General features: G+C 35.1%; 2 protein-coding genes across 2 annotated transcripts; one reads left to right on the top strand and one right to left on the bottom strand.

The window, feature by feature from the left end:
- Window positions 1-704: 704 nt before the first annotated feature.
- Window positions 705-3,045, bottom strand: LOTGIDRAFT_130864 (hypothetical protein; the record flags this gene model as incomplete). The annotated part of the gene is made up of 2 exons (XM_009065911.1): window positions 705-844; window positions 2,001-3,045. 2 exons carry the CDS (start codon window positions 3,043-3,045, stop codon window positions 705-707), a joined length of 1,185 nt encoding a protein of 394 aa, XP_009064159.1.
- Window positions 3,046-8,428: 5,383 nt separating this feature from the next.
- Window positions 8,429-12,748, top strand: LOTGIDRAFT_196021 (hypothetical protein). The gene is made up of 5 exons (XM_009065912.1): window positions 8,429-8,459; window positions 9,972-10,013; window positions 10,163-10,279; window positions 11,572-11,637; window positions 12,251-12,748. Exons 1-5 carry the CDS (start codon window positions 8,439-8,441, stop codon window positions 12,350-12,352), a joined length of 348 nt encoding a protein of 115 aa, XP_009064160.1. The 5' UTR covers window positions 8,429-8,438; the 3' UTR covers window positions 12,353-12,748.
- Window positions 12,749-14,097: the final 1,349 nt, after the last annotated feature.

Below are 14,097 nucleotides of genomic sequence, written 5' to 3' on the forward strand. Positions count from 1 at the left end.
CTCCCGTCCACAATTTCTCGTAATCACTTTAGAAGAATAAAATCTTGTCGGACTTTGACGAAATTTTCTTTAAGTGTTTGTAATCACCCCAGGATGAACCCTATTGAAAATCAAAAAAATGTTTAATATGAGTTGTTGTCCTTGTTCTTAAGCTACACTGTAGAAGGGACATTTATTTACGAATTTAGACGAAACTTGGTGTGAGTGTTTGTTATCACCCAAGGCTGAACCCTATCGAAATAAAACTGAATTATTGCCCTTGTTTTTGAATACACGCGTTCGCTTTTTAGTTCGTACACACACTAGAAGGCACAACTATTGACGAAATTTGAAGTGAGCGCACACACAACGGCAATTACTTTAAAGCCGTTCATCCAATTATTACCAATGTCGAACTTGGTCGAAATCCCATTAGTATATACATGCATACCAAGTTTCATCAAGATCGGATAAAATCTGTAGACTCTATTGTGCATACAAGCCAAATTTGACGCGATTTTATTAAGTCAAGGGCAATAACTCTGAAACCGAACTCGATCGAGATCTCATCAATATATACATTCATATTAAGTTTCAGTAATATTGGTTAAAAATTGTAGTCTCTATTGTGCCATTGTGCGACAGTATATACGTTCACATTTCCAAGTGGGCGTAAAACAAATATTATTTTAATATGAGTTATTGTCCTTGTTCATGTTCATTATTCAAGTGCGTTTGATGCCCTTTTCAGTTTTCAGACACTGACCTTCACTACTGGATTCCATTCTTGAGGCGACGTTCACAGTATCACCAAACAGACAATATCTGGGCATCTTTATTCCCACAACTCCGGCAACGGTTGAACCTGAAAAAAATTACTCAGAGGTAAAAAGTATACCTTTCATACCAGAATTGTTTGCTCGCAGCACTTGCCTTTTCTAAGAAGTCTGCTACCCATAGTAAGTCAGCCAAAGTTTGCGAAACATCAGGTGAGTGGCCAAGCAGGGGCCACAAAATTGTCGGGGGAGAGGGCGAGGGGGGTGGCACAGGCCATTCTTTCACTGTGAAAATTTTGAAAAAAAAATTGGAAAGTGAGGGGTGGAAGCCGGGTCTTTTCTGGAGATATGGTGTGTATAATTTATGATGTTTTTGATAATGAGAATTAACGGTCATACTCCCTGAAACCAAATATATTTTTTTTTTTCAAAATTGATCATCACTATCCAAATTAGATGTCCTGATGATAATTTTGGGTTCAAAACAATTATCGACAGCATTGATTAAATTAGCATTGGTAAATCAGAACGATAGCACAATGTTTACATATATTTTTAATCAAATGAAATCAATTTAATAATAAAGTAACATTGTTTTGCGTTGCGAATTGCTTTTAATTACACAACATTTTCTGAAGCTTAATGGACTCATAATGGTGATTAGAAAAAGCTTTTATTGAAAACTTAATGCTTGAGCGATTTTAATTATTGGTTCGCCGTTCACGTTTCGGATACATAAATAGTAAGTAGCTTATACTTGGCGATTTAGGTAATTCTGCACTTTGTAAAAGGGCACACACGTGTACTGGTTAATGTACTGGTAACACGAGTCGGAGGCGATACGGGGGGAGAGGGGCGTTTGCAGAAAAATAGTTTGTACCACCAATTCATTTCAAGAAATTTCAAACTATGATCTTTATACTTTTATTGTATATGTCAGAATCCACAAAATCAATACTACTTCCAAGAGGGGAAGGGGGCACTTATAGCACATGCACAGCGCTTCCTTATTTGAAATCTTAATTGAGCCAGGTTTACGTCCGAAGGGGGGGGGGGGGATAGGGTGAGGGGGGTGTCGAAATATCTTAGATTGCCTGAAAAACTTGCTTTCGGGGCTGCAAGAGGAGGGGGGGGGGGAGGTGATATAGTTTAATGATTATATTGGAGCTGTGCTCTTTGCTCCTTTTAGAAACCCTTTCCCTGAGAAATACACAAAGTCATACAATAATAAGATCTCATTCTTACCACTGTGCATTCCAATTCTTATTTGAAGTTGTCGTTTTGGTAAATGTGGAATCTGAAAGCCTTCGATGGCCACTCGTAAGTCTATGGACATTAAGGCTATTTCACTGGCGTGGTCGACCTGATTTCTATTGGGTAAACCACTAACAACCATGTAGGCATCACCGATAGTTTCTACTTTATATACGTCATATTCATCTATACATTCGTCGAAAGTTTGATATAATTGATTGAGAAAAGTGACCACTTGTAATGGTGTGCTTTCACCCGAAATCATAGTGAACCCCACAATATCACTGAAAAATATCGTTACGCTGTCAAAATGTTCCGCTGTTACTGTTTTACTCATCTTTAATTGCAGAGCTACACTTTTAGGTAACATTCGATACAGCAGAGCATCCGAACGACTCTTTTCTCTGTCCAATTGATTGGATTTTTCCATCGCTTGCGAGGCATATAGTTGAACGGAAGTCGTAAGTGAACGCATCAGGTACACTAGTATTGGCGTAATGATCAAAGCCAGGACAAAAATAGAAATGGATATGAAGAGGTGAAGTTCAGAGTCAAGTATTTCCTCTTCAATTCCAATAATTAGTTTGTTTTTAATGTCGTGTTCGATACTGCGAAATATATTCAAATATTCCGAGATGTTTCTATGAAAATTGGTCCCGGCTTCATGCGATGCTGCAGGGAAATTATTAACAGAGAAAAACTTCGTGAAATTAACGACGCTAGTAAATATTTGTCTGTGCGTCTCATTATTTGTTGCCAGCAAGGTTTTAGCATCTTCAGAATAACTCTGAAAGGAATCCATCCGTTCTTTAGTAATGGCTAGCTCTTCTCTAAGATGAATATACTCCTGCAAAGGTAAACTTCCTTCTTCAAAGAATATAATGCCCAAAGACAGTGTAATTCCAATACTTTCTTCAGACTGGATAATAAACTTATAAGCAACCAAATTTTGCCACAAACGTCCATGTTTCAAATTTTTCACTGCACTCATCAAGCTGTTAAGCAAACATGTATTCGCTCTTGTGTAAAATTTCATGGCCGAGAAGCTTTCATTGGACGTTAAATTCTGATTTAGTAATCGATGGGTTGAGAGATAAGGGACGAAATCTTTTTCTGTAGAATTAATGCAATCGGGTATGTTCTTCGTATCATTAAGAAGCATATCAGTTGTAGTATACGTGTCTATTAAGTACGACGTGTTTCCCGTTTCCATAGCCAAGATGTTGTCGGCTCGTTCTTTCTGGATAGCTTGAATCAAATTGCCATAATCGTGAGCGATTTCCATCTGCTCTTTAGTGTCCTGGAAAGCTTGGGTTTCTTCAATAGCTTGCAAAAGCCATATTGTCGCAAAAGTTACAAGACCTACTAACGGTAACAAAATAAGAGTAAGAACTCTCACCATTTGAATAGTTTTTCCTCTTGAAGATATTGGATCCGCGTAACACACGTTTGATTTCATTTTTACAACTTTAGCTTCTCCTATGACGTTCGTCATAGAGAAGGTGCTCGCATACAGGTCCAATGTCCAACAATTATTTAATTCCCATAAAATAATTGAGATCTCTTAAGAACAAGGTCGAAAACTTACACGGAAAACTTTTCCAACAAAACGTTTGTATCTTACGACGATGTTGCAGTATATCACTATTCGCAGTTAAATCCATGATCTCCAATAATGCAACAAAATTTATTTTTGTAGATACATAAATGTATTTGTTTATGCGACAAAAATCCCTTACAAAGATGTTGGTCCTTTTATGGAGGTACGGTATCAACACGTGTAACAGGACAAACAACGTTTCCTTTGCAGTATTATAATATTGTAACAATAGTTCCAAACTCGTCTCGAAGTGTAGACATGATAATAAGTTCTACGTATCCATCTTCAGTAGCCTACGGACACAGGCTGATAATAGGTCAGTTGTCTGAAGATTGCATATATAGCGAAAAACTCTGAATAACATTTTTTTAAGGTTCTGTTTTGATATTTATAACAATAGTTTCATATTACCAAATAACTAACAAAAGCTTTAGAAATCGTGATTGTGTTTCACAACGGTTACACGGAGCGTTATGAAATCACCACTAATTACAGGAAACTTCTTTCGGCGATGAAAATCGACAAATACCACCAACTTACTTTCTGTCAAAGAACTTATTGAATTGAAGTCATATAAAAATCGTTGAGTCCTTTGACATCTTTTTATCAGGTGTAAACAGAAATCAAACCAGATCGGTATTTCAAACATTAAAAGGTTCTCAGACGATCGTTATTTCCTGAAGAAAAAAATGATTTTTTTAAAGAGACATGTTCATCTAAAATTATGTTCTCGTATACTAATAAAATCTAAATAATATGCTCAATACGTGTAGTTATCCTATCAATTTTCCGAATTGGAAATTGAAATCTTGTTCTCCTGCGATTATGACTGATGACGTCATATAATAAAAACGAGTAACGTCAGTAACGATCGCCAAATCTACGACGTTACGTTTTTGTTTGATTTTGAGAAACGGACGCCGTATTGAAATTGCAATTTATTCTAGCAGCCGGTAAATCAAATATTTAGACGACCATATCCCTTTAAATGTATGATTCACAAGCAAAACTTCTAGGCAGTGACGGAGCAAGTCATTCGAAACTGGGGTACAAATAGGGTCGAGGATGAGATTAAAATTGCAGCAGTTCTAAGACAATTCTCCCAAAGATGTTATTTCAAAAATGCAATGGGTTTTTTTAAAAATTGGAATTGACATATTGGGGCAAAAACGTATAAAACTCATATTTTTTGATTTGTTAGAAATGAAGTTGGGTGAAATTTAGTGCTGGCACGATATATATCGGTGAATCGATGTATCGCAATATGACATGCCACTATACACGTATCGTATCTCAACGTTATGTATCGATACTTGGTAGTCACTGAAATTGTAACAAACTTTTTATAAGACAGTGTATCAACTATATTACCAAATATCACAGTTATAAAGTTATAAATTAATATATATGGAAACTTTAAAGATAAAAGTGTCAATTTTTAACCCGTTACCCCATATCAAGATATGTATGGTATCGTGACCCTTGTATCGCGATATGTATTGTATCGTGACATGATTGACGATACCCAGCACTAATGCGATCGGGAAAACAAACTATTTTTTACGTGAATAAATACACACCTTGTACCTCCCACTGGAGCTGAAACTACTAGGCTCTGTAACTATTTAAATCACCGGTTTTAGTGGAAGTGACACAAGCTACTCTCTCAGATACCATTTTAACGCACTATTCTTGCAATGTCTCGGCACAAATACGCACTTACATTGGCATCAAATGGTATATTGCAGGCTTCAGACAGAAGATTGTAAATCTATAGCAAACTCAAGTTACAAAATACCGTGAAACAATGCCATTATGTAACCGTAGAGCTTCCGGTAAGAACTTGCGTGCAGCAACGAATTATACAAGAGTTTTTATAAACGTGACTTACCTCATAATATACTTGATAAAAACAAATAGTAGAAACTCTGTTTTTTATACACATCAAAATCCCTGAAACTAATTGATTGGTATGGTACTGATTGAAGCAATGGAATGTATGTAAGCACTAAGTTAACTTCAATAATAAATGTAGGCCTACTAAATGTATAATTATGATGAATATCACCTAGTAATTAGAAGGTTTTAAAATACAAGAGGATTACTGATAGAATTGTCTTCAGCAAACCTTAATTAATATGATGGTGACTGATAAATAATACGATCAGACCAGTAATATGTTGGCGAGACTCAAAATGCGCTTCGAACGCGATTCAATGGCCATCGCTATGATATAGTGCATGGCAAGGATAGACCAATTGCGAATCACTTCAACCTTCCCGATCATTCCATTGATGACCTTCTCATCATGCCTATAGAAACAGTTTCTACATCACCTAGCATGAAACCTAAGCTTAGACGTCTACAACGCGAAAGTTATTGGATCGATCAACTGCAGGCTGTGAGGCCAAATGGACTCAACATTCAACATGATAACCAGATAATACCCTTTATAACGACATTTGATTCTACAGCTACCAAAGCCTCCATAATAGTCAAACGCCATTACTCGGAACTTCAGAACAAATTTCCCACAAAACGTTTGGTTGTAGCTTACAAAAGAAATCAAAATCTTAGCAATTTCCTCTTTCACGGTAGACTTGAACCATTGAACAATGTCCATTCATCCTAGGAGCATAGATTTGTTAATATAAATGTATCATGTTCTATCAATAAATTAATCTATTTCTGAGTTAGATTTCAGGGAATACTTATTTCAGGACTGGTGCCATGTCTATATACAGTATATTATATAACATGCAGTGTATGTTTGTGTGTGTGTCTTTTCAACTAAAATCATACTAATGACTAATTAATTTTCACATAATTAATAGACTTATCTATTGCTCTGTGACCTAGGCCAGTGCTTTCATTGAGACTCGTCTCAATACACCCTAACACCAGTTTAAAGTTTTCTTATCACGATATACTTATTTGATTTGATTTATTCATTTTTGAAATGTCTAGCAGGTTAATTGATATTTTTCGAAGCTTACGGTTTTATTTTAGCTTAGTTTATTAACGCTTTATTAAAGATGGGTTCCCTTATTTTCATTTATGAAATGGAACTGCTAATACTAATATGAATAGAAAATGCAACTGTTCTAATGACTTGGAAAAATACCTGTTTGTCTCGCATGACCATGACTAATTCATAATAAGAGAATTGCCAGCAGAATTCGAGTGAGTGACCGATCAAGAAAGGTTAGAAAGTCTTCTTTTGTTTATCCAGACTGTACATACATGGACATATATGATTGGTTAAAATCTCTTTATTATATATGCAATAAGAACATAATGATATGATTAAGAAAACACGATAATTCATTAGAAACACCAATTAATCAAATAGTTTGCTTAATTTGACACTAAAAAAAACAAGGAAAGCCATCTTTAAGGTTAAACCTGTGGTGTTTGCCAGAAAAGATGCTGGTCCGACTTTGCTTTCCCCCACTTTCAAATTTTTCATCTCTTTACATAGCAAAAGAATGACCTCTGATCCCTGCATAATCTTGTGGCCGCTGCCCGATCCCTCACCTGGTGTTTTCTAGAAACGCCACTGGGGAAGGGGAGAGGGGGGGGGGGGCATTTGCTAGAGGTTGAATCCTAAATACGGCAGCGTAATAGGCGCAATCCTCCCATGGAACGTTTGAGAGGGTTCTGCTACGTCAATTTTTTAAAAATAAAATTGATTTGTTGCGTTCTGACCTATATTTTTCTTTTGGGAGGGTGGGGGCTGGGTGTAGTTAGGGTACTGGCACCGACACTGTGGGAACGTTCACGCATCACTTTACAAAAATCTACCTGGTGTTATTAATTTCAGCTTTTAAAGAAATATATCGTTAATCAATGGTAAACTGTTATAATGAGTATTAAATAGACTATATAATTACAAAGCACAGCCTCTCTTTTTACCCGGAAGTCGTTTTTTTTTAAAGTAAGAAAAGGACATTTTCTTATTGAAGAGATTGTATTGTTATAAGTACTGGGCGTGGCTACCACCAGGACCTTATGTAGTGACAATCGAATCCAAATCAATTTAACTAGCCTACTTCTGGGAAAGTAAACCTAGTTAACTATTCTGATGAGGATTTTGTATCCAAAAGACTTGTTGACAGCATGATATGAACTATAATGGGTTATAGTCAATACATCGTATCACGAATACGGGTTTCGACATAGTCTTTACCGCGAGGCAGTATGACGAATGTGGGTGTGGTTTAAACACGATGTGGTCAATTTGGTCCCAACAGTCAAGATAGCTTCAACTTCAGAACTACACTTCTTTGCCACTTTTTGGGCAATACTGAATAATATTTTGTCAAAACCCACAAGAACCGTGCCTTTTAGTGTTTATGAGCTAAAAATTAAAAGCGTTTTCAAGAAAAGGTCAATAACCCCTAAAAAATATTTTTGATTTTTGGATTTTCAATAGAAATCATCCTTAATACTATTGATAATAAACAATTCACCAAATTTCGTCAAAATCCGTCAAGAATTGTGCCTTCTAGAGTGTTTACGAGCTAAAAATTAAATACGTTTTCAAGAACAAGGGCAATAACTCATACTAAATGCCTAGCAACGGCCCTATCTATAGTTGTCTTGGTGAGGATTTTGCATTCAAAACACACGAAGAGTATGTTGTATTCCTGCAATTGAACTTCCAGTGGTCCCAACCTCCATTAGTTTTATATATCAAATTATCTTAAGCCAGTGTCCGTGATTTGGACTAATGGATTGTTTCTCGGATTATATATTATTTCAACCAATAGAATTCTGTAAAACGATTTTCTGCGCGACTCATTGTATTATGTTACTAAACTTCCGCTATGGCCGCCGTAACAAGAGTAGTAAGTTTTCTCTGACCTTTAAAATGTCTTTGATATAAATACACATATGAAAAATACACTGGGAAAGAACTTATTGCCATATAGTATTGTCATTTTCATAAGACGTGTTTTCCCCAAATTCATAGCAGCTCAATTTCTCAATGAATGTTAGATCTTTTGGTCCACTCCAGCCAAACCAAAATTGAAAATAAAATTCAAAAGTTCTGCTTCCACTGCATGAGTGCTTGTTGAGACTTCTGTATTATGGTCCGACCTGTGTCACATAATTTCTGATTAATATTTCTACATTGTTCTACAATTGATATATTGTAATTTCATTTTTGAATGAAATATCACTTCTTGGAGTTTACATTAGATTGCTTCTGGATTAATTGATGCAAAAAAACGTTAGGCCTACTTGGAAATATAATTGTTTAGGAAAGATTTTTCAGTCTGAAGTGTATCATTTTCACACTACTCTTTGGCTATAGGCCCAGGGATGTAATCAAGGAGGGTCATGATGGTTGTGTAACCCACCCAACAGAATTCACAGAAGGTCCACATTTGTTCTAGACAAATAAGACAACTGACACTGCATTACTTGCAACTTACCATGTGCTACTCTGACATGAAACAACTGTAAATCACAAAACTTGCAGGATGTTATTTATAGTTTGGTGTTAAGATGTACTGAGACGAGTCTCAATGAAGGCATTGACCTACTGCTATAACACACATAGTATACAGTACACAAGGCTTTCAACACAATTTACATGACCATGTCCTCATATCCTCTGACAAAAAATCCCCCTAAACCATTTTTTATGCCTTGATCCGCCCAGGAAAAGTTCTCTGAAATTATGATCACAATTTTTTTTTACGTAAGACAGAATTTTTGACTTTTTACGACAAAATATTACACTTAAGATCATCTAAAGGAAGTTCTTACACATGTTTCACTAGCAAACTTACGAAGATCTTAGCTATGAAGGATTTACGCACACAGTCCACAGCATTGTTTTGTTGAATTTACATCTTTTTTCGGAAAATGAATATATTTCATAAAACTCTTAAGTCCCCTAAATACTTATAAAAAGTCTACAGTGGTGAAAATTTGCTAATATTCCCTCAAAATGGTGGTAAGATTTTGAAGTGTGAAATAACGTCACCTTGACATTTACGACGTCATCTTAACTAACGATTGACAGTCAAAAAATTGAATGGTCATAATAGCGAAAATAAGGCAAATTATGCAGGGAAAAGCAGCCAAAATTTCTTAGCGTAAGAATTTCAGTGAAACTCAAACTCAAGATTTTTTCCTACGTAAGGCAGATTTAAGAAAATTTTGAACTTAAGAAATTTAGGGAAACGGTGCCCTGATCTCTAAATGGGAGCCCTCATTTCCCTTTCTTATTTTCCATTACCTACTCACTGTCCATTGCACACCACATCATGTACAAGTACTGAAGCATTCCTATAGAAGAATACCTACCTACTGCTAAATTATTTTGTTAATTGGTTTTTTTTTTTCAGACTGGTCGAACAGGTTTGCTACCAGCAACAAATCCTCACTGGGTAGGTTATTTATTTCCTTGTTTTCATATATTGAAATATATACCACCATATAACCATATCTACAACCATTTTATATTAAGTGGAGGTTCCTTACAGCTTACACTCTTTCAATACGGTATTTGAATATATTAAATTTATTCTAATTTTAGAAATTAACTATACTGTATGAGAAAATATTAGCAACTTTAAGTAAAATGCCACAAGAGGCTGGCTACAGAAAACATACAGAAGCTTTGATTAAAGAAAGAGAACACATTGTAAAAACTGTAAGTATATTGAATGACATCTTCACAATGATGAAGGTTTGGCATCGTCATCTTATAACTTGACTGTAATGTACCTCTTTCTTGTATCACTATCAGCGATTTGATTGGATTTACATCAGTGAATACACTCAGAGTCCTTCATTTCATGCGTAATCCTTCTGCTGAAGCCTGAGGGCTCAGATTGGTTGTATGCGATAGCATATATTCCAATCATAATGCTGAATTCATGAGTTTCAGTGAAACAAGAAAGTGGTATATTGCAGTCAAGGTATAAGACGTAATACCACGACCATTGATGACTGAATAAGGAAACGCTAATATCAGTAATAATATCGTCCTTGTGGTTGGCGTTCCGAACCAACCAGTGCACTTTTAGAATATTGGAAGTAGAAAATGATACAATGCTAAGATTAAAGGGACAGTAGCTCCATTTTTTTAGAGTTCATTTGAGTCTTGATTATATGTAAATAGTCTTCAGAAGTACTAGAAACATACAAAAATGCACAATTACTTAAAAAAATATCTCAGGACACACTTGGATTTCGATGGTGAGCTATGAACTCTGTTATTGATTGGCTTAGCTTAAAAATTCCTGTTTCTGAGACTAAGGTATGATTGGTCAAAAAAATGGCGCAACTGTACCTTTAAGGATGGTAAGTTATCATACTATGGTCCAAAACTAATGTATTTGAATGTAATAAGTAATGATTTCATCATTGTGGAATCCAGATTATTCATGTATAACTTAAAGGGCCAGTAATGGTATGCAAAGTTTTACTTTTCATCAAAAACGTCATCAATAAATTATACCTGAAATTATTTCATAAATATGTTATTTACATCTATATTATCTTCTTGATGAAACTAAATTGGTTTTAAAAGAGTTAATTAAAAAGTATTATTTTATGATTAAGCTTTGTTTGGTGTTTGGCTTTTTAATGGCTTGATATTATTAGTTGAAACTATTTAGACGTTTATAACAGCTTCCAAAAATCATAAACTTAAAAAGCTTACTAAATTAGATTTGGCGTTAAAAAATGAACGGTTGGATTTTTTTTAAGGAAAACGTCAGATACATTATCGAACACATTTCTCTAGATTTTAGTGTAAACATGTAGTTATCATAATTTGGACACAAAAATATTTTACTATCTACAAAAAAGCAGAATGCCATGTTTTCTCTTGCCATGTTTTCTCATCTCATGTTGATATGAATGATAATAATCATTACAAATTAGTTGTCTTATCATTATATTTAATAATATAGTACTATTAGTGGTTTTGTTTTTAAGGAACCTGATGTAGCTAAAGTAGAAGCGAAAATAAATAATGGTCTAATTGAAGAGTTGATATTACAGGTATGTCAAATATTATGAGTAGAGCTGGATTGATTATCGATGGCAGATTATCGAATATTAGGCTTGAGATTCCCAATGCGGAAAGGTCAATGGGTATGGTATCCCCCAAAACATTTGTGAAAAATAGAATTGGTTTGGTTCAAATTTCATGGGAGTACAATTTGGGATAAACAATTATTTAAGTTAGATGGTGTGATACAGCTAAAGATTCATTAGAAAAGAGAAAGCTTATTCCAACATCTTTCATGAAAATTTCCTTCATGCTATGAGTCCTTCAGATTTTTCAACCTGGTTACCCCCTGTCAGTGATGCAGTCGTTCAGATGAGACAATAAATCCTGAAGATCCCTTAACAGTTTGATAGAGTAGTCCTGACAAAATTTCCCTCATTGCACACTACATGACATTGCCCGTTTTTATTAGCCCAATCAAATGCAGAAGAGTAGAAATGAAAACTCAGTTTATTTCAGTTTGTTTCAATATGCTGCAATATTTTTTTTTTTAAATATTCTATTTAAAATTATATTTTTTTTTTAAGTTTCAATTAATTTTATTGATACCAAAATTAATGAATTACTTATTGTAATCTGTAAACTTTCAAATTTCTTTTTCAGGCTAGTAGAGAATTATCATTATCACGTAAAATGTTGGAATGGAAACCATGGCAACCATTAATAGAAGAAGCTCCTACCAACCAATGGAAGTGGCCAATTTAAACATAACTTTACACTGTGTAACATTATAAATGTTTATATTGTGATCTGTGAAAAACAAGAAAACTTCAGATAGTTATGACTTAGAATATATTTAAATGGTGTGAAAAAAAAATTTAAAATAAATAGTAAATTATATTTGATGTCTCTTGTACAACCTCAAAAACAACCTCATAACCTCAATTAATCTGAAACATCTACCTCTCTTCCAGCCTCTGATGAATATTTTGGAGGCTGGAGTAGAGTCAGAAGAAAAGGACCCTGATAAATGGGGATTTTCCACACCTCCTAAGATGTGTTTTCTCTAACATAATGTTAAGTACCTTTAAGATGATTGTAAATTAGTGTTAGGCACATAGATGTATACAATAAATAGCTCTATAGATGGGCATCATCGTAACTTTTGTTTGTTAGTATCACGTGACTCTGTGACCTTTGAACTTTTGATTGCGCACGCAGTTTTAGATGGCCAAAAAAAAAACTTTGATGGAACCATAAACAGGACATAAATGGTTTAGGGAGAAAATGATGGTATGACTGTCATTCGGATGGGGAAATAAACTGAATCCCCGTGCACTACAGGTTATACACGTTAAAGATCGCTGGATAGTTGGAAATCGAAAAAGTGTAAACAAATGCCTTTGTCCTGGAAACATTTCACATTTCACACTGTTTGGCGTTGCCATCTTCATTGGCCCAATAAGGTTGAGTAAAGTAGGACATAAAACTCCATTAATTTTATGGATTTTAAAATCGATTCGGTGACATTCCCATACCTTCTCCTAAGAAGTTGACATGTTTTAGATGTTGTCACTGTGACCTAAGCTATAAATAGAAACGCTGGCGTTTAAAAATAAGGTAAAAATTCAATTCGAATCTAAAGAAAACCCGAATGACCTAGAAAATGGCTCTAAATTGGGTGTCCGGCCAAATTATGCTTAATCACAGCGCATATGAATCTCTCAATACTTCTTAAAATCTGCAAGAAAATGCACTTTTAAACATCAAAATCTATTCTCTGGACAGAAATAAGGTATAATAAGTTAACAAAAATTAGAAATTAAAGGGATATCATTATATTACATGAACTACATCTATACAATGAATCGAGAATAGCGGAGGAAAAGTGATTCGGGGATCCCATTTTCCATTCGAAACAGGCTCAAGCGCAGACTGACTTGAAAATGGACTCGGATGGAAATCATTTATTTTCTGGCTTCCCTTTTAAATTGAAACATCTACTTTAGGCCCATGCTTTAGCTTCAACAAAAAAATGATAGATAAGCATACTAGAATGATCAACACAAAAGTCGTAAAATACCAATTAACGGTTAATTGAAAGACAATAGCCGCTATCCATCCTTATAATCACAATTCACTTGGCTCGTGACATTTACGGCAGGACTGGTATATGTCAGTGGGAGACATTGCTGTCAGTCTTAGAGCTAAGGAAATATATATAAACCCCAAGTTGTAGGGCACAATGCATCACTTGCTAGTTTTCATCTGATAACTATATCCACAGTCCTACTTGCTTACCTCGAAATGGATTCCATCTCTAATCTCCACGTGAACTTGTCCGAGACCGAATTTCGATTCAGAAGAGCCTGTGAACAAGTGGTTTTGCTGAACAACAAATTACAAGATCTTCAAGTTCGATACGATCGAGCAAGACGAGATGAGCTGCGTTCTTTCCGCTACAACATCCGTTTGAGAATGTCTGCTGTCGAAGGTGTGAGAAACGCTTA

Source organism: Lottia gigantea, assembly GCF_000327385.1.
Source record: "Lottia gigantea unplaced genomic scaffold LOTGIsca_71, whole genome shotgun sequence".
NCBI classification, from domain to species: domain Eukaryota; kingdom Metazoa; phylum Mollusca; class Gastropoda; family Lottiidae; genus Lottia; species Lottia gigantea.